Genomic DNA, 19,530 nt, shown 5'->3' with positions numbered 1-19,530 from the left:
GGATGCGACAATAGCATAGGAAACTTATATGTGCATTTTAAACACTATATATATGTTCCGCTTCAGTTCAACTCCGTAATGTTGTGCCAAAATTTTAGAAACGTAGGCTACATCGTTTTTAGTTTTCGAGATATCGCAATGTGCGCCAGTTTTACCCAGTCATCACTTCATACAACTGCAATGTGCAAGTAACAAACATAAAAACAATAAGCATGGTCGGCATCAGGGTACCACCAAAGTCTACATAAACACACAGTGCGCTTTTTACATAGACTTGTGTACCACTAATGGCAGGAAATATTCAGGGGTCAAAACTTTTTACAACAATGTTCACATTCCATGTCTGTTTGTGACATAATTAGAAACATAAGACAGCAACTCCAAATCTTATGCCTATGAACAGCCAACTGAATAGCACGACAATTTAACATTTATCACACTGTTCAGCTCGATTATCACACTGTTCAAGTTATTTTCATGTAAAAGTGCGATTTACGCATGATACAGCTTACTTTTTCTTGACTAAATATGAGTCTTTTGCTTGTAAATCAATTTGGATACTGGTAAAGTTTTGAACAACACAAACAAAAACAACTTGCTGAATCCAATACCAAGTCCATCAGCTAACCTAAAGCTTCGGTGAAACGAACACAAGCAGAACACCACAAAAAGACTAGCAGCGTTACACATTCCATTTCATTTTAGTATGTCTAAGCAGCCTTCTAGTTAAAGGTTGCTAATGAAATAAACCTGCATACACAGGCTACAGGCAAACACAATGGAACGTCACAATGGCTTCTGTGATGAAATTTTGTGCTCAAAATACAAGATGCGTAATAATGAAAACATCACAATCGTTTCCTCCGTAACCTTGGCTGGACAATGTGCAAGTTGGCAGTGTTTTCAAACCGGAATCATTTGGGAAATTTTACATGCTGCTAAACGGTTGTGTAAAATTAAGCTCGTGAGATTTTGAAAGAAAAATGGGAAATTGTTTCAAAAAGCAAAACAGAGTAAAGGTAAGAGGGGTTTATACAGTTTATAGTAATGTGATATGGTTTAAAATTAGGTATTTGAATGTTATATGCAGAAACTCAATGGTCACAACAAAGACAACAACCTTAGAGTGATCGAAGTTGAGAAAAATAAACCACCTCAACCGTTTCACAAGGTAAGTGTTTCTGTATTATTTTAGTGTTTAGGCTGCTATACAAGAACCAGCAAAATTGGCCAGAATGCAACTTATCAATTATGTTTAGACGGTGCCTGTGGAAATATGTGAGTTGAAAGCAAAGAGAACTACTCCAGTAAGAGTGAAAGTTTGATCTTGTATGTCCGGAAGTTTTTCTCAAGCTCACAGTCTTTTCAATGCATTGTAGAAAATGCAAGGACGTCAATTGGTTGTTAAAGTGGACGTCCATAGAGCATTTGATGACCCGGATGACAAAAGCGTTGCTGAGTTTGCTCATGGCGAGGTATATAACTAATTCCGATCAATGTTGCATTATTTTCTAGAAACATAGTCAATGACTAATTGGCTCTTCTTCAACATGACACCACAAACATCTCAGCTTATGTATATTTGCAGAATAAGAAAGGCGAAATCTTTGCAGAAGGAGACACTGGTTGTGTGAAAGAAAGTGACAAATTACCTGCCGTGAAAGCAGAGCTCCCCCAGGTTGGTATTTTGTTTGTTTAGTTAAAGTTTCCTATTCCTACTTTGTTTAACATTAATAAAATGTCTGTGTTTCCTTTCAGGTTGTGGAAGATACTAACCGTGCACCAAAGCCAGCGTTGGTGGAAAAGCCCAAACCGGCAAAATATCCGGATTTTTCTTCCGTGACTACGTTGCTGGATGAGGTTTTCGAACGGGTGAGTTAAGAAGGTTTGTGTAATTAAAACAAATAACGTTGTTCTAAGCCTCCAGCTGTTTAATTGTAGTCGTTCAAAATTACACTTTTAATATCTAAAAGTAAAAAAAAAGTATATTAAACACTTAAAAACTTTTTGTTTAAAAAAAAAATCCCGTTTTGTTTTACAGAATAAACTGTTACCTTACTCTGTTGCCTTTGCGACAAATGTAGAGGGGCCGAAGATGTGGATCGTCCAGTTAGATCAAAATCTTCTGAACAAAATCGAGAACCTCCCAGAAATTCAGCGGGGACCTGCTAATTAAAAGACAATGTGCGAATTGGCACTAAAAACATTTTCATTTTGCATGTGTAATAGTTTAGAGCGCATACTTATTATCTTGCATGACTTTTGTTGTTAATAAACTTAAAATATATAACAGTTTGTGGTCACTGATGTTTTACTATCGTTTCCACTTTTAAAGTGTTTGAAAAGGTTAGAAAAAATTATAATAGTTAGACAAAAATCTTACAAAATACTACAATTGATGCTAACTGTTTAAGAGCCGCATTAGAGGGCTCTGTGGGCCGCATGCAGACCACGGGCACGAGTTTTACACCCCTGCTTTACAATGTAAAAGTTAATTGACTAGTCACTAGTGGATATGCGCCTGTCATTTTAAACCATTTAATAATCGTTTTTTTAACTGTTTTCTGAAATCTAGTTAGTCCTGTGTTTCTCAATCTGTAGTGTCAAGATTTTGATGAGATATCCAAATAGTTCACGACGTTTATTTACTGATTGTCACAACAAGATAAGTGACGTAGCAATACGCTATTTTACCAATCGTTGTGATTTTCGACTCAGCAAATCAGACCCATAAGATTATGAAACATTTCTACGTATACCCAGGCTAAGTTTTCATCCTGTAACATCTTGTTAAATGCCATGTGTTACCAAATGTTCCAACTCAATCAGGGTAGCCTCAGTTCAACTTCAGCCATTTTGAAATTTAACTAACTTGCAGGAAAAAGTCAACCAAGAACAATTAAACGGCTCACAGAAAGCAATTGTTTTCTGTCCATAGTTAGGTTATTATTAGGGCGATTGTTTTTGACCTAAAAAACGCAAAATTTTGACCTACAAATGGAAAATTTTGACAAATTTTGACTTTAAAAAACTTTTATTTGACAAAATTTTGACGTAAGAAGAACTCAAGTAGGTAAATTACGCATTATTGTACAAAAAGTTAAAAAGTGACCGTATAGTTTAATCCAACTATAAGCGAAAGAATGTGCAAAAGTCTAACAGAAAGGCAAAAATCTGAACACAGACCTAGCCTATTCTGAAAAGGGAAATGAGCTAATTAAAAATCACTGCCAAAAAACTGCAGCTAAGACACAACAAAAATTGTTCAATACATTTGTCTAAACGAAAGATACATGAAGTATCTAAAGCAGAACCGAAGCAAGAGCTGCACATAACCCACAGCTGTCGAAAATTTTACACGTTTTGAGGTGTGTTGAGCATCACACCATATCAACCTAATTATTTTCCTTAATGGTTTATGATTCAAAATAAGTAGACAACAGGTCATTTACAACAGTATAAAGTAGGCTACAAGGTGTAAAATGAAAAGTTCACTGACAGTGCAACCTCTACAACACCACGACAATGCAGTTTGTAAACAGTTTTGACTTTGCAAACAATTTAGACAATTTTTGACCTATTCCAAATATTTTGACAATTTTTTGACTTTTTTTGACAAGTCAAAAAATAATCGCCTTAGTTATCATAAACTTGTGATAGCGTTTCTAATGTGAACAATCAAGATAATATTGGATGCGACCAGTGGTGGGATTCAAACTTTTTGTAAGCCGGTTCTATGACAGAAGTCATTTTTCAGCCTGTTCTATTACAAAAATACCATTGACAGTAACCAGTAATGCTAACCGGTTCGCTGATCTCATAAAATTTCGTGAAACGGTTCTATAGAACCGGTGCGAGCCTGCTGAATTCCACCACTGGATGCGACAATAGCATAGGAAACTTATATGTGCATTTTAAACACTATATATATGTTCCGCTTCAGTTCAACTCCGTAATGTTGTGCCAAAATTTTAGAAACGTAGGCTACAATGTGCGCCAGTTTTAGACTGGTTTACCCAGTCATCACTTCATACAACTGCAATGTGCAAGTAACAAACATAAAAACAATAAGCATGGTCGGCATCAGGGTACCACCAAAGTCTACATAAACACACAGTGCGCTTTTTACATAGACTTGTGTACCACTAATGGCAGGAAATATTCAGGGGTCAAAACTTTTTACAACAATGTTCACATTCCATGTCTGTTTGTGACATAATTAGAAACATAAGACAGCAACTCCAAATCTGATGCCTATGAACAGCCAACTGAATAGCACGACAATTTAACATTTATCACACTGTTCAGCTCGATTATCACACTGTTCAAGTTATTTTCACGTAAAAGAGCGATTTACGCATGATACAGCTTACTTCTTTCTTGACTAAATATGAGCCTTTTGCTTGTAAAACAATTTGGATACTGGTGAAGTTTTGAACAACACAAACAAAAACAACTTGCTGAATCCAATACCAAGTCCATCAGCTAACCTAAAGCTTCGGTAAAACGAACACAAGCAGAACACCACAAAAAGACTAGCAGCGTTACACATTCCATTTCATTTTAGTATGTCTAAGCAGCCTCCTAGTTAAAGGTTGATAATTAAATAAACCAGCATACACAGGCTACAGGCAAACACAATGGAACGTCACAATGGCTTCTGTAATGAAATTTTGTGCTCAAAATACAAGATGCGTAATAATGAAAACATCACAATCGTTTCCTCCGTAACCTTGGCTGGACAATGTGCAAGTTGGCAGTGTTTTCAAACCGGAATCATTTGGGAAATTTTACATGCTGCTAAACGGTTGTGTAAAATTAAGCTCGTGAGATTTTGAAAGAAAAATGGGAAATTGTTTCAAAAAGCAAAACAGAGTAAAGGTAAGAGGGGTTTATACAGTTTATAGTAATGTGATATGGTTTAAAATTAGGTATTTGAATGTTATATGCAGAAACTCAATGGTCACAACAAAGACAACAACCTTAGAGTGATCGAAGTTGAGAAAAATAAACCACCTCAACCGTTTCACAAGGTAAGTGTTTCTGTATTATTTTAGTGTTTAGGCTGCTATACTAGAACCAGCAAAATTGGCCAGAATGCAACTTATCAATTATGTTTAGACGGTGCCTGTGGAAATATGTGAGTTGAAAGCAAAGAGAACTACTCCAGTAAGAGTGAAAGTTTGATCTTGTATGTCCGGAAGTTTTTCTCAAGCTCACAGTCTTTTCAATGCATTGTAGAAAATACAAGGACGTCAATTGGTTGTTAAAGTGGACGTCCATAGAGCATTTGATGACCCGGATGACAAAAGCGTTGCTGAGTTTGCTCATGTCGAGGTATAACTAATTCCGATCAATGTTGCATTATTTTCTAGAAACATAGTTAATGACTAATTTGCTCTTCTTCAACATGACACCACAAACATCTCTGCTTATTTATATTTGCAGAATAAGAAAGGCGAAATCTTTGCAGAAGGAGACACTGGTTGTGTGAAAGAAAGTAACAAATTACCTGCCGTGAAAGCAGAGCTCCCCCAGGTTGGTATTTTGTTTGTTTAGTTAATGTTTATATTCCTACTTTGTTTAACATTAATAAAATGTCTGTGTTTCCTTTCAGGTTGTGGAAGATACTAACCGTGCACCAAAGCCAGCGTTGGTGGAAAAGCCCAAACCGGCAAAATATCCGGATTTTTCTTCCGTGACTACGTTGCTGGATGAGGTTTTCGAACGGGTGAGTTAAGAAGGTTTATGTAATTAAAACAAATAACGTTGTTCTAAGCCTCCAGCTGTTTAATTGTAGTCGTTGAAAATTACACTTTTAATATCTAAAAGTGAAAAAAAGTATATTAAACACTCAAAAACTTTTTGTTTTAAAAAAAAACAATCCCGTTTTGTTTTACAGAACAAACTGTTACCCTACTCTGTTGCCTTTGCGACAAATGTAGAGGGGCCGAAGATGTGGATCGTCCAGTTAGATCAAAATCTACTGAACAAAATCGAGAACCTCCCAGAAATTCAGCGGGGACCTGCTAATTAAAAGACAATGTGCAGATTGGCACTAAAAACATTTTCATTTTGCATGTGTAATATTTTAGAGCGCATACTTAATTATTATCTTGCATGACTTTTGTTGTTAATAAACTTAAAATATATAACAGTTTGTGGTCACTGATGTTTTACTATCGTTTCCATTCATAACATTTGCGTTTTTATTTATAAATTTAATTTCTGCAAAAGTGTTTGAAAGGTTAGAAAAAATTATAATAGATAGATAAAAATCTTACAAAATACTACAATTGTTGCTAACTGTTTAAGAGCCGCATTAGAGGGCTCTGTGGGCCGCATGCAGACCACGGGCACGAGTTTTACACCCCTGCTTTACAATGTAGAAGTTAATTGACTAGTCACTAGCGGATATGCGCCTGTCATTTTAAACCATTTAATAATCGTTTTTTTTTTATTGTTTTCTGAAATCTAGTTAGTCCTGTGTTTCTCAATCTGTAGTGTCAAGATTTTGATGAGATATCCAAATAGTTCACGACGTTTATTTACTGATTGTCACAACAAGATAAGTGACGTAGCAATACGCTATTTTACCAATCGTTGTGATTTTCGACTCAGCAAATCAGACCCATAAGATTATGAAACATTTCTACGTATACCCAGGCTAAGTTTTCATCCTGTAACATCTTGTTAAATGCCATGTGTTACCAAATGTTCTAATTCAAGTCAGGGTAGCCTCAGTTCAACTTCAGCCATTTTGAAATTTAACTAACTTGCAGGAAAAAGTCAACCAAGAACAATTAAACGGCTCACAGAAAGCAATTTGTTTTCTGTCCATAGTTGGGTTATTATTAGGGCGATTATTTTTTGACCTAAAAACGCAAAATTTTGACCTACAAATGGAAAATTTTGACTTTAAAAAACTTTTATTTGACAAAATTTTGACGTAAGAAGAACTCAAGTAGGTAAATTACGCATTATTGTACAAAAAGTTAAAAGGTGACCGTATAGTTTAATCCAACTATAAGCGAAAGAATGTGCAAAAGTCTAACAGAAAGGCAAAAATCTGAACACAGACCTAGCCTATTCTGAAAAGGGAAATGAGCTAATTAAAAATCACTGCCAAAAAACTGCAGCTAAGACACAACAAAAATTGTTCAATAAATTTGTCTAAACGAAAGATACATGAAGTATTGTGGTGTATCGTAAATTACAGAACAAATAAGCGCAAATATCATACGAGTGACTGTGATTGCATGAACGTTGTATTTCGTCATCGTCACCTTATCAGTGCTCGACCTCGATTTTCATTTGTCGCTATTTAACACCTTTTACCATCTGTACAGTTACGTCATCGCCACCTTTCTCACTATATATATTCACGTGTATTGTAACGATACCGGAGAGGTGAATCAGAGACAAGCTTTCTCTCACATGAGAGACTACCTATCTCTCTCTCTCTAACAATATCGACGATGCTACTAGCTAACACAATAAACCAACTTTAACGTTCAACGCCGTCCAATATATCGGACTAAGCTCAGTCAAGCAGTAGCTCAGATAGTCAAGGAATTAAGGGCGTAAAACATCTACAGCGAAAGATACTTCTGTAGTGAAAGTACGACGTCATCAGGACCAAATAACCCCTACAGTATCTAAAGCAAAACCGAAGCAAGAGCTGCGCCTAACCCACAGCTGTCGAAAATTTTACACGTTTTGTGGTGTGTTGAGCATCACACCATATCAACCTAATTATTTTCCTTAATGGTTTATGATTCAAAATAAGTAGACAACAGGTCATTTACAACAGTATAAAGTAGGCTACAAGGTGTAAAATGAAAAGTTCACTGACAGTGCAACCTCTACAACACCACGACAATGCAGTTTGTAAACAGTTTTGACTTTGCAAACAATTTAGACAATTTTTGACCTATTCCAAAAATTTTGACAATTTTTTGACTTTTTTTGACAAGTCAAAAAATAATCGCCTTAGTTATCATAAACTTGTGATAGCGTTTCTAATGTGAACAATCAAGATAATATTGGATGCGACCAGTGGTGGGATTCAAACTTTTTGTAAGCCGGTTCTATGACAGAAGTCATTTTTCAGCCTGTTCTATTACAAAAATACCATTGACAGTAACCAGTAATGCTAACCGGTTCGCTGATCTCATAAAATTTCGTGAAACAGTTCTATAGAACCGGTGCGAGCCTGCTGAATTCCACCACTGGATGCGACAATACCTTAGGAAACTTATATGTGCATTTTAAACACTATATGTTCCGCTTCAGTTCAACTCCGTAATGTTGTGCCAAAATTTTAGAAACGTAGGCTACATCGTTTTAATTTTTCGAGATATCGCAATGTGCGCCAGTTTTAGACTGGTTTACCCAGTCATCACTTCATACAACTGCAATGTGCAAGTAACAAACATAAAAACAATAAGCATGGTCGGCATCAGGGTACCACCAAAGTCTACATAAACACACAGTGCACTTTTTACATAGACTTGTGTACCACTAATGGCAGGAAATATTCAGGGGTCAAAACTTTTTACAACAATGTTCACATTCCATGTCTGTTTGTGACATAATTAGAAACATAAGACAGCAACTCCAAATCTGATGCCTATGAACAGCCAACTGAATAGCACGACAATTTAACATTTATCACACTGTTCAGCTCGATTATCACACTGTTCAAGTTATTTTCACGTAAAAGAGCGATTTACGCATGATACAGCTTACTTCTTTCTTGACTAAATATGAGCCTTTTGCTTGTAAAACAATTTGGATACTGGTGAAGTTTTGAACAACACAAACAAAAACAACTTGCTGAATCCAATACCAAGTCCATCAGCTAACCTAAAGCTTCGGTAAAACGAACACAAGCAGAACACCACAAAAAGACTAGCAGCGTTACACATTCCATTTCATTTTAGTATGTCTAAGCAGCCTCCTAGTTAAAGGTTGATAATTAAATAAACCAGCATACACAGGCTACAGGCAAACACAATGGAACGTCACAATGGCTTCTGTAATGAAATTTTGTGCTCAAAATACAAGATGCGTAATAATGAAAACATCACAATCGTTTCCTCCGTAACCTTGGCTGGACAATGTGCAAGTTGGCAGTGTTTTCAAACCGGAATCATTTGGGAAATTTTACATGCTGCTAAACGGTTGTGTAAAATTAAGCTCGTGAGATTTTGAAAGAAAAATGGGAAATTGTTTCAAAAAGCAAAACAGAGTAAAGGTAAGAGGGGTTTATACAGTTTATAGTAATGAGATATGGTTTAAAATTAGGTATTTGAATGTTATATGCAGAAACTCAATGGTCACAACAAAGACAACAACCTTAGAGTGATCGAAGTTGAGAAAAATAAACCACCTCAACCGTTTCACAAGGTAAGTGTTTCTCTATTATTTTAGTGTTTAGGCTGCTATACAAAAACCAGCAAAATTGGCCAGAATGCAACTTATCAATTATGTTTAGACGGTGCCTGTGGAAATATGTGAGTTGAAAGCAAAGAGAACTACTCCAGTAAGAGAGTTTGATCTTGTATGTCCTGATGTTTTTCTCAAGCTCACAGTCTTTTCAATGCATTGTAGAAAATACAAGGACGTCAATTGGTTGTTAAAGTGGACGTCCATAGAGCATTTGATGACCCGGAGGACAAAAGCGTTGCTGAGGTTGCTCATGTCGAGGTATAACTAATTCCGATCAATGTTGCATTATTTTCTAGAAACATAGTTAATGACTAATTTGCTCTTCTTCAACATGACACCACAAACATCTCTGCTTATTTATATTTGCAGAATAAGAAAGGCGAAATCTTTGCAGAAGGAGACACTGGTTGTGTGAAAGAAAGTGACAAATTACCTGCCGTGAAAGCAGGGCTCCCCCAGGTTGGTATTTTGTTTGTTTAGTTAAAGTTTCCTATTCCTACTTTGTTTAACATTAATAAAATGTCTGTGTTTCCTTTCAGGTTGTGGAAGATACTAACCGTGCACCAAAGCCAGCGTTGGTGGAAAAGCCCAAACCGGCAAAATATCCGGATTTTTCTTCCGTGACTACGTTGCTGGATGAGGTTATCGAACGGGTGAGTTAAGAAGGTTTATGTAATTAAAACAAATAACGTTGTTCTAAGCCTCCAGCTGTTTAATTGTAGTCGTTCAAAATTACACTTTTAATATCTAAAAGTGAAAAAAAGTATATTAAACACTCAAAAACTTTTTGTTTAAAAAAAAAAAACAATCCCGGGTTGTTTTACAGAACAAACTGTTACCCTACTCTGTTGCCTTTGCGACAAATGTAGAGGGGCCGAAGATGTGGATCGTCCAGTTAGATCAAAATCTACTGAACAAAATCGAGAACCTCCCAGAAATTCAGCGGGGACCTGCTAATTAAAAGACAATGTGCAGATTGGCACTAAAAACATTTTCATTTTGCATGTGTAATATTTTAGAGCGCATACTTAATTATTATCTTGCATGACTTTTGTTGTTAATAAACTTAAAATATATAACAGTTTGTGGTCACTGATGTTTTACTATCGTTTCCATTCATAACATTTGCGTTTTTATTTATAAATTCAATTTCTGCAAAAGTGTTTGAAAGGTTAGAAAAAATTATAATAGATAGACAAAAATCTTACAAAATACTACAATTGTTGCTAACTGTTTAAGAGCCGCATTAGAGGGCTCTGTGGGCCGCATGCAGACCACGGGCACGAGTTTTACACCCCTGTTTTACAATGCAGAAGTTAATTGACTAGTCACTAGTGGATATGCGCCTGTCATTTTAAACCATTTAATAATCGTTTTTTTTTTAATTGTTTTCTGAAATCTAGTTAGTCCTGTGTTTCTCAATCTGTAGTGTCAAGATTTTGATGAGATATCCAAATAGTTCACGACGTTTATTTACTGATTGTCACAACAAGATAAGTGACGTAGCAATACGCTATTTTACCAATCGTTGTGATTTTCGACTCAGCAAATTAGACCCTTAAGATTATGAAACATTTCTACGTATACCCAGGCTAAGTTTTTATCCTGTAACATCTTGTTAAATGCCATGTGTTACCAAATGTTCTAATTCAAGTCAGGGTAGCCTCAGTTCAACTTCAGCCATTTTGAAATTTAACTAACTTGCAGGAAAAAGTCAACCAAGAACAATTAAACGGCTCACAGAAAGCAATTTGTTTTCTGTCCATAGTTAGTTTATTATTAGGGCGATTATTTTTTGACCTAAAAACGCAAAATTTTGACCTACAAATGGAAAATTTTGACTTTAAAAAACTTTTATTTGACAAAATTTTGACGTAAGAAGAACTCAAGTAGGTAAATTACGCATTATTGTACAAAAAGTTAAAAAGTGACTGTAGGCCTATAGTTTATTCCAACTATAAGCGAAAGAATGTGCAAAAGTCTAACAGAAAGGCAAAAATCTGAACACAGACCTAGCCTATTCTGAAAAGGGAAATGAGCTAATTAAAAATCACTGCCAAAAAACTGCAGCTAAGACACAACAAAAATTGTTCAATACATTTGTCTAAACGAAAGATACATGAAGTATCTAAAGCAAAACCGAAGCAAGAGCTGCGCCTAACCCACAGCTGTCGAAAATTTTACACGTTTTGTGGTGTGTTGAGCATCACACCATATCAACCTAATTATTTTCCTTAATGGTTTATGATTCAAAATAAGTAGACAACAGGTCATTTACAACAGTATAAAGTAGGCTACAAGGTGTAAAATGAAAAGTTCACTGACAGTGCAACCTCTACAACACCACGACAATGCAGTTTGTAAACAGTTTTGACTTTGCAAACAATTTAGACAATTTTTGACCTATTCCAAAAATTTTGACAATTTTTTGACTTTTTTTGACAAGTCAAAAAATAATCGCCTTAGTTATCATAAACTTGTGATAGCGTTTCTAATGTGAACAATCAAGATAATATTGGATGCGACCAGTGGTGGGATTCAAACTTTTTGTAAGCCGGTTCTATGACAGAAGTCATTTTTCAGCCTGTTCTATTACAAAAATACCATTGACAGTAACCAGTAATGCTAACCGGTTCGCTGATCTCATAAAATTTCGTGAAACAGTTCTATAGAACCGGTGCGAGCCTGCTGAATTCCACCACTGGATGCGACAATACCTTAGGAAACTTATATGTGCATTTTAAACACTATATGTTCCGCTTCAGTTCAACTCCGTAATGTTGTGCCAAAATTTTAGAAACGTAGGCTACATCGTTTTAATTTTTCGAGATATCGCAATGTGCGCCAGTTTTAGACTGGTTTACCCAGTCATCACTTCATACAACTGCAATGTGCAAGTAACAAACATAAAAACAATAAGCATGGTCGGCATCAGGGTACCACCAAAGTCTACATAAACACACAGTGCACTTTTTACATAGACTTGTGTACCACTAATGGCAGGAAATATTCAGGGGTCAAAACTTTTTACAACAATGTTCACATTCCATGTCTGTTTGTGACATAATTAGAAACATAAGACAGCAACTCCAAATCTGATGCCTATGAACAGCCAACTGAATAGCACGACAATTTAACATTTATCACACTGTTCAGCTCGATTATCACACTGTTCAAGTTATTTTCACGTAAAAGAGCGATTTACGCATGATACAGCTTACTTCTTTCTTGACTAAATATGAGCCTTTTGCTTGTAAAACAATTTGGATACTGGTGAAGTTTTGAACAACACAAACAAAAACAACTTGCTGAATCCAATACCAAGTCCATCAGCTAACCTAAAGCTTCGGTAAAACGAACACAAGCAGAACACCACAAAAAGACTAGCAGCGTTACACATTCCATTTCATTTTAGTATGTCTAAGCAGCCTCCTAGTTAAAGGTTGATAATTAAATAAACCAGCATACACAGGCTACAGGCAAACACAATGGAACGTCACAATGGCTTCTGTAATGAAATTTTGTGCTCAAAATACAAGATGCGTAATAATGAAAACATCACAATCGTTTCCTCCGTAACCTTGGCTGGACAATGTGCAAGTTGGCAGTGTTTTCAAACCGGAATCATTTGGGAAATTTTACATGCTGCTAAACGGTTGTGTAAAATTAAGCTCGTGAGATTTTGAAAGAAAAATGGGAAATTGTTTCAAAAAGCAAAACAGAGTAAAGGTAAGAGGGGTTTATACAGTTTATAGTAATGAGATATGGTTTAAAATTAGGTATTTGAATGTTATATGCAGAAACTCAATGGTCACAACAAAGACAACAACCTTAGAGTGATCGAAGTTGAGAAAAATAAACCACCTCAACCGTTTCACAAGGTAAGTGTTTCTCTATTATTTTAGTGTTTAGGCTGCTATACAAAAACCAGCAAAATTGGCCAGAATGCAACTTATCAATTATGTTTAGACGGTGCCTGTGGAAATATGTGAGTTGAAAGCAAAGAGAACTACTCCAGTAAGAGAGTTTGATCTTGTATGTCCTGATGTTTTTCTCAAGCTCACAGTCTTTTCAATGCATTGTAGAAAATACAAGGACGTCAATTGGTTGTTAAAGTGGACGTCCATAGAGCATTTGATGACCCGGAGGACAAAAGCGTTGCTGAGGTTGCTCATGTCGAGGTATAACTAATTCCGATCAATGTTGCATTATTTTCTAGAAACATAGTTAATGACTAATTTGCTCTTCTTCAACATGACACCACAAACATCTCTGCTTATTTATATTTGCAGAATAAGAAAGGCGAAATCTTTGCAGAAGGAGACACTGGTTGTGTGAAAGAAAGTGACAAATTACCTGCCGTGAAAGCAGGGCTCCCCCAGGTTGGTATTTTGTTTGTTTAGTTAAAGTTTCCTATTCCTACTTTGTTTAACATTAATAAAATGTCTGTGTTTCCTTTCAGGTTGTGGAAGATACTAACCGTGCACCAAAGCCAGCGTTGGTGGAAAAGCCCAAACCGGCAAAATATCCGGATTTTTCTTCCGTGACTACGTTGCTGGATGAGGTTATCGAACGGGTGAGTTAAGAAGGTTTATGTAATTAAAACAAATAACGTTGTTCTAAGCCTCCAGCTGTTTAATTGTAGTCGTTCAAAATTACACTTTTAATATCTAAAAGTGAAAAAAAGTATATTAAACACTCAAAAACTTTTTGTTTAAAAAAAAAAAACAATCCCGGGTTGTTTTACAGAACAAACTGTTACCCTACTCTGTTGCCTTTGCGACAAATGTAGAGGGGCCGAAGATGTGGATCGTCCAGTTAGATCAAAATCTACTGAACAAAATCGAGAACCTCCCAGAAATTCAGCGGGGACCTGCTAATTAAAAGACAATGTGCAGATTGGCACTAAAAACATTTTCATTTTGCATGTGTAATATTTTAGAGCGCATACTTAATTATTATCTTGCATGACTTTTGTTGTTAATAAACTTAAAATATATAACAGTTTGTGGTCACTGATGTTTTACTATCGTTTCCATTCATAACATTTGCGTTTTTATTTATAAATTCAATTTCTGCAAAAGTGTTTGAAAGGTTAGAAAAAATTATAATAGATAGACAAAAATCTTACAAAATACTACAATTGTTGCTAACTGTTTAAGAGCCGCATTAGAGGGCTCTGTGGGCCGCATGCAGACCACGGGCACGAGTTTTACACCCCTGTTTTACAATGCAGAAGTTAATTGACTAGTCACTAGTGGATATGCGCCTGTCATTTTAAACCATTTAATAATCGTTTTTTTTTTAATTGTTTTCTGAAATCTAGTTAGTCCTGTGTTTCTCAATCTGTAGTGTCAAGATTTTGATGAGATATCCAAATAGTTCACGACGTTTATTTACTGATTGTCACAACAAGATAAGTGACGTAGCAATACGCTATTTTACCAATCGTTGTGATTTTCGACTCAGCAAATTAGACCCTTAAGATTATGAAACATTTCTACGTATACCCAGGCTAAGTTTTTATCCTGTAACATCTTGTTAAATGCCATGTGTTACCAAATGTTCTAATTCAAGTCAGGGTAGCCTCAGTTCAACTTCAGCCATTTTGAAATTTAACTAACTTGCAGGAAAAAGTCAACCAAGAACAATTAAACGGCTCACAGAAAGCAATTTGTTTTCTGTCCATAGTTAGTTTATTATTAGGGCGATTATTTTTTGACCTAAAAACGCAAAATTTTGACCTACAAATGGAAAATTTTGACTTTAAAAAACTTTTATTTGACAAAATTTTGACGTAAGAAGAACTCAAGTAGGTAAATTACGCATTATTGTACAAAAAGTTAAAAAGTGACTGTAGGCCTATAGTTTATTCCAACTATAAGCGAAAGAATGTGCAAAAGTCTAACAGAAAGGCAAAAATCTGAACACAGACCTAGCCTATTCTGAAAAGGGAAATGAGCTAATTAAAAATCACTGCCAAAAAACTGCAGCTAAGACACAACAAAAATTGTTCAATACATTTGTCTAAACGAAAGATACATGAAGTATCTAAAGCAAAACCGAAGCAAGAGCTGCGCCTAACCCACAGCTGTCGAAAATTTTACACGTTTTGTGGTGTGTTGAGCATCACACCATATCAACCTAATTATTTTCCTTAATGGTTTATGATTCAAAATAAGTAGACAACAGGTCATTTACAACAGTATAAAGTAGGCTACAAGGTGTAAAATGAAAAGTTCACTGACAGTGCAACCTCTACAACACCACGACAATGCAGTTTGTAAACAGTTTTGACTTTGCAAACAATTTAGACAATTTTTGACCTATTCCAAAAATTTTGACAATTTTTTGACTTTTTTTGACAAGTCAAAAAATAATCGCCTTAGTTATCATAAACTTGTGATAGCGTTTCTAATGTGAACAATCAAGATAATATTGGATGCGACCAGTGGTGGGATTCAAACTTTTTGTAAGCCGGTTCTATGACAGAAGTCATTTTTCAGCCTGTTCTATTACAAAAATACCATTGACAGTAACCAGTAATGCTAACCGGTTCGCTGATCTCATAAAATTTCGTGAAACAGTTCTATAGAACCGGTGCGAGCCTGCTGAATTCCACCACTGGATGCGACAATACCTTAGGAAACTTATATGTGCATTTTAAACACTATATGTTCCGCTTCAGTTCAACTCCGTAATGTTGTGCCAAAATTTTAGAAACGTAGGCTACATCGTTTTAATTTTTCGAGATATCGCAATGTGCGCCAGTTTTAGACTGGTTTACCCAGTCATCACTTCATACAACTGCAATGTGCAAGTAACAAACATAAAAACAATAAGCATGGTCGGCATCAGGGTACCACCAAAGTCTACATAAACACACAGTGCACTTTTTACATAGACTTGTGTACCACTAATGGCAGGAAATATTCAGGGGTCAAAACTTTTTACAACAATGTTCACATTCCATGTCTGTTTGTGACATAATTAGAAACATAAGACAGCAACTCCAAATCTGATGCCTATGAACAGCCAACTGAATAGCACGACAATTTAACATTTATCACACTGTTCAGCTCGATTATCACACTGTTCAAGTTATTTTCACGTAAAAGAGCGATTTACGCATGATACAGCTTACTTCTTTCTTGACTAAATATGAGCCTTTTGCTTGTAAAACAATTTGGATACTGGTGAAGTTTTGAACAACACAAACAAAAACAACTTGCTGAATCCAATACCAAGTCCATCAGCTAACCTAAAGCTTCGGTAAAACGAACACAAGCAGAACACCACAAAAAGACTAGCAGCGTTACACATTCCATTTCATTTTAGTATGTCTAAGCAGCCTCCTAGTTAAAGGTTGATAATTAAATAAACCAGCATACACAGGCTACAGGCAAACACAATAAAACGTCACAATGGCTTCTGTGATGAAATTTTGTGCTCAAAATACAAGATGCGTAATAATGAAAACATCACAATCGTTTCCTCCGTAACCTTGGCTGGACAATGTGCAAGTTGGCAGTGTTTTCAAACCGGAATCATTTGGGAAATTTTACATGCTGCTAAACGGTTGTGTAAAATTAAGCTCGTGAGATTTTGAAAGAAAAATGGGAAATTGTTTCAAAAAGCAAAACAGAGTAAAGGTAAGAGGGGTTTATACAGTTTATAGTAATGAGATATGGTTTAAAATTAGGTATTTGAATGTTATATGCAGAAACTCAATGGTCACAACAAAGACAACAACCTTAGAGTGATCGAAGTTGAGAAAAATAAACCACCTCAACCGTTTCACAAGGTAAGTGTTTCTCTATTATTTTAGTGTTTAGGCTGCTATACAAAAACCAGCAAAATTGGCCAGAATGCAACTTATCAATTATGTTTAGACGGTGCCTGTGGAAATATGTGAGTTGAAAGCAAAGAGAACTACTCCAGTAAGAGAGTTTGATCTTGTATGTCCTGATGTTTTTCTCAAGCTCACAGTCTTTTCAATGCATTGTAGAAAATACAAGGACGTCAATTGGTTGTTAAAGTGGACGTCCATAGAGCATTTGATGACCCGGAGGACAAAAGCGTTGCTGAGGTTGCTCATGTCGAGGTATAACTAATTCCGATCAATGTTGCATTATTTTCTAGAAACATAGTTAATGACTAATTTGCTCTTCTTCAACATGACACCACAAACATCTCTGCTTATTTATATTTGCAGAATAAGAAAGGCGAAATCTTTGCAGAAGGAGACACTGGTTGTGTGAAAGAAAGTGACAAATTACCTGCCGTGAAAGCAGGGCTCCCCCAGGTTGGTATTTTGTTTGTTTAGTTAAAGTTTCCTATTCCTACTTTGTTTAACATTAATAAAATGTCTGTGTTTCCTTTCAGGTTGTGGAAGATACTAACCGTGCACCAAAGCCAGCGTTGGTGGAAAAGCCCAAACCGGCAAAATATCCGGATTTTTCTTCCGTGACTACGTTGCTGGATGAGGTTTTCGAACGGGTGAGTTAAGAAGGTTTATGTAATTAAAACAAATAACGTTGTTCTAAGCCTCCAGCTGTTTAATTGTAGTCGTTCAAAATTACACTTTTAATATCTAATAAGCAAAAAAAAGTATATTAAACACTTAAAAACTCTTTGTTTTTCAAAAAACAATCCCGTTTTGTTTTACAGAATAAACTGTTACCTTACTCTGTTGCCTTTGTGACAAATGTAGAGGGGCCGAAGATGTGGATCGTCCAGTTAGATCAAAATCTTCTGAACAAAATCGAGAACCTCCCAGAAATTCAGCGGGGACCTGCTAATTAAAAGACAATGTGCGAATTGGCACTAAAAACATTTTAATTTTGCATGTGTAATATTTTAGAGCGTATACTTGTATTTTTGCATGGCTTTGTTAATAAAACTTAAAATATATGAGACTTCGTGGTAACTTATCGAAATTTAATGATCATGCTTTCACAAACGTTTACTTTAATGCTATAGTTCGTAAATGCGTTTTGTTTTTTTGCCAAGTTTTTGCTAATCCACACGGTGAAACATCAATACGGGCAAAGTATGCCATTCAGGCCAAACGTTCCATATTCAACCAATGTGTTTAACATGTTGCCTGAAAGTCTTTGCCCATTGGCAAATAAACTACTTTTTTCACCAGAAGCACATTTGAATACAGTAACTACGTTCTTTACAACGTAAAAGTTCTTTGACCAGTCGACATTCGCCTGTGTAATTTCAAATAATTTTTAAATAGTTCTTTTGGATTAATATCTGGAGGTCAGCGATTCTGCGTTTCTTAATCTGTTGAGTCATGAATCTGATTTGAACAATTAAACACATTACAGAAAGCGATTTTTCAATTTCCTTTCATGTGTAGCGAGGTAAACGCTACACATGTACTCCTTACTCTTGCCCTTAGGTAATTAGGCTATTACAGATATGAATGTATGACTGCAATTCTTGAGTGTGAACATTCTATATTAGCGGCAAATGTGGAGCTATATGAACTCAAATCACGAAACGTTTGCTAATTTCTGATAGAGGTCGAAAAGGGCACTGTAATTTAAATTAACAGCAAGAGAGACGAAATTTAACCTGTTTATAATCAATTTAACCCGTTAGTAGAATTTTAGTGAAAAATAAACATAGAATAATAATCTCCTACGTATTTGTTAGGGCACGCAGGCGCCACTGGCCGACGATGCGCATTGTACCAAAGTGTGAGTAAGTACTGAGGTATGAATTCAAATCAAACGAAAGGGGCTACTCTAAATACGCAATATACTGATGATGACAGATAGGGCTGTTAAGATAGGGGTGAAAGTTTGTATTTACAATAACATTGTAATATATATTTGTACTTTGGGACTAGTATTCTTACAAGCGTCCACATGCAGAGCCATTTTAGCAATCTTTTTTCGCGATAGCTGCACAACACAAAACTCAAAGACGATACGCCTTTGTTTGACGTGCCAATAATTAAAACGTGCGCAAATCTATCAAATGCAGAACAACACTATTGACTGTTCTGTGGATTTAACTGTGCGGGTGGCGGTGGCAGAAAAATAATCCCGTGTTACGTCA

At 35.8% G+C, this 19,530-nt stretch overlaps 5 protein-coding genes and 1 long non-coding RNA gene across 9 annotated transcripts; 5 read left to right on the top strand and 1 right to left on the bottom strand.

Moving 5' to 3' along the window:
• Nucleotides 1–759: 759 nt before the first annotated feature.
• Nucleotides 760–2,176, top strand: LOC145230659 (uncharacterized). Its single transcript, XM_080096152.1, has 6 exons — nucleotides 760–1,019; nucleotides 1,091–1,171; nucleotides 1,260–1,475; nucleotides 1,589–1,678; nucleotides 1,759–1,872; nucleotides 2,042–2,176. The coding sequence occupies exons 3-6, from the start codon at nucleotides 1,383–1,385 to the stop codon at nucleotides 2,174–2,176; spliced, it is 432 nt and encodes a 143-aa protein (XP_079952278.1). The 5' UTR covers nucleotides 760–1,019; nucleotides 1,091–1,171; nucleotides 1,260–1,382.
• Nucleotides 2,177–3,993: 1,817 nt separating this feature from the next.
• LOC145228141 (uncharacterized) lies at nucleotides 3,994–6,174 on the top strand. The gene is made up of 7 exons (XM_080093135.1): nucleotides 3,994–4,881; nucleotides 4,953–5,033; nucleotides 5,122–5,169; nucleotides 5,242–5,337; nucleotides 5,449–5,538; nucleotides 5,618–5,731; nucleotides 5,903–6,174. The coding sequence occupies exons 1-7, from the start codon at nucleotides 4,846–4,848 to the stop codon at nucleotides 6,035–6,037; spliced, it is 600 nt and encodes a 199-aa protein (XP_079949261.1). The 5' UTR covers nucleotides 3,994–4,845; the 3' UTR covers nucleotides 6,038–6,174.
• Nucleotides 6,175–9,193: 3,019 nt separating this feature from the next.
• Nucleotides 9,194–10,538, top strand: LOC145230656 (uncharacterized). 2 transcript variants are annotated; one of them, XM_080096147.1, is made up of 7 exons: nucleotides 9,194–9,259; nucleotides 9,331–9,411; nucleotides 9,500–9,547; nucleotides 9,616–9,711; nucleotides 9,823–9,912; nucleotides 9,993–10,106; nucleotides 10,280–10,538. In XM_080096147.1, exons 1-7 carry the CDS (start codon nucleotides 9,224–9,226, stop codon nucleotides 10,412–10,414), a joined length of 600 nt encoding a protein of 199 aa, XP_079952273.1. In that variant the 5' UTR covers nucleotides 9,194–9,223; the 3' UTR covers nucleotides 10,415–10,538. The 2 variants fall into 2 exon arrangements, with proteins under 2 accessions (XP_079952273.1, XP_079952274.1); XM_080096148.1 differs by lacking the exon at nucleotides 9,500–9,547.
• Nucleotides 9,679–18,173, bottom strand: LOC145230660 (uncharacterized). 2 transcript variants are annotated; one of them, XR_013860718.1, is made up of 7 exons: nucleotides 18,137–18,173; nucleotides 17,857–18,046; nucleotides 14,221–14,326; nucleotides 13,934–14,123; nucleotides 10,298–10,403; nucleotides 10,011–10,200; nucleotides 9,679–9,745 (listed from the first exon to the last, which is right to left on the bottom strand). It is a non-coding gene; the product is annotated as an uncharacterized LOC145230660 (long non-coding RNA). The 2 variants fall into 2 exon arrangements; XR_013860719.1 differs by lacking the exons at nucleotides 9,679–9,745; nucleotides 10,011–10,200; nucleotides 10,298–10,403 and adding an exon at nucleotides 13,602–13,668.
• Nucleotides 13,117–14,461, top strand: LOC145230657 (uncharacterized). 2 transcript variants are annotated; one of them, XM_080096149.1, is made up of 7 exons: nucleotides 13,117–13,182; nucleotides 13,254–13,334; nucleotides 13,423–13,470; nucleotides 13,539–13,634; nucleotides 13,746–13,835; nucleotides 13,916–14,029; nucleotides 14,203–14,461. In XM_080096149.1, the coding sequence occupies exons 1-7, from the start codon at nucleotides 13,147–13,149 to the stop codon at nucleotides 14,335–14,337; spliced, it is 600 nt and encodes a 199-aa protein (XP_079952275.1). In that variant the 5' UTR covers nucleotides 13,117–13,146; the 3' UTR covers nucleotides 14,338–14,461. The 2 variants fall into 2 exon arrangements, with proteins under 2 accessions (XP_079952275.1, XP_079952276.1); XM_080096150.1 differs by lacking the exon at nucleotides 13,423–13,470.
• Nucleotides 16,879–18,274, top strand: LOC145230658 (uncharacterized). The gene is made up of 7 exons (XM_080096151.1): nucleotides 16,879–17,105; nucleotides 17,177–17,257; nucleotides 17,346–17,393; nucleotides 17,462–17,557; nucleotides 17,669–17,758; nucleotides 17,839–17,952; nucleotides 18,124–18,274. The coding sequence occupies exons 1-7, from the start codon at nucleotides 17,070–17,072 to the stop codon at nucleotides 18,256–18,258; spliced, it is 600 nt and encodes a 199-aa protein (XP_079952277.1). The 5' UTR covers nucleotides 16,879–17,069; the 3' UTR covers nucleotides 18,259–18,274.
• Nucleotides 18,275–19,530: the final 1,256 nt, after the last annotated feature.

The sequence above is a fragment of the Phallusia mammillata genome, chromosome 5 (genome assembly GCF_965637545.1).
Source record: "Phallusia mammillata chromosome 5, kaPhaMamm4.hap1.1, whole genome shotgun sequence".
In the NCBI taxonomy this organism is placed as follows: Eukaryota; Metazoa; Chordata; class Ascidiacea; order Phlebobranchia; family Ascidiidae; genus Phallusia; species Phallusia mammillata.
The sequence above is the reverse complement of the archived record's forward strand: the minus strand, read 5'-3'. Positions and strand labels throughout refer to the sequence as shown.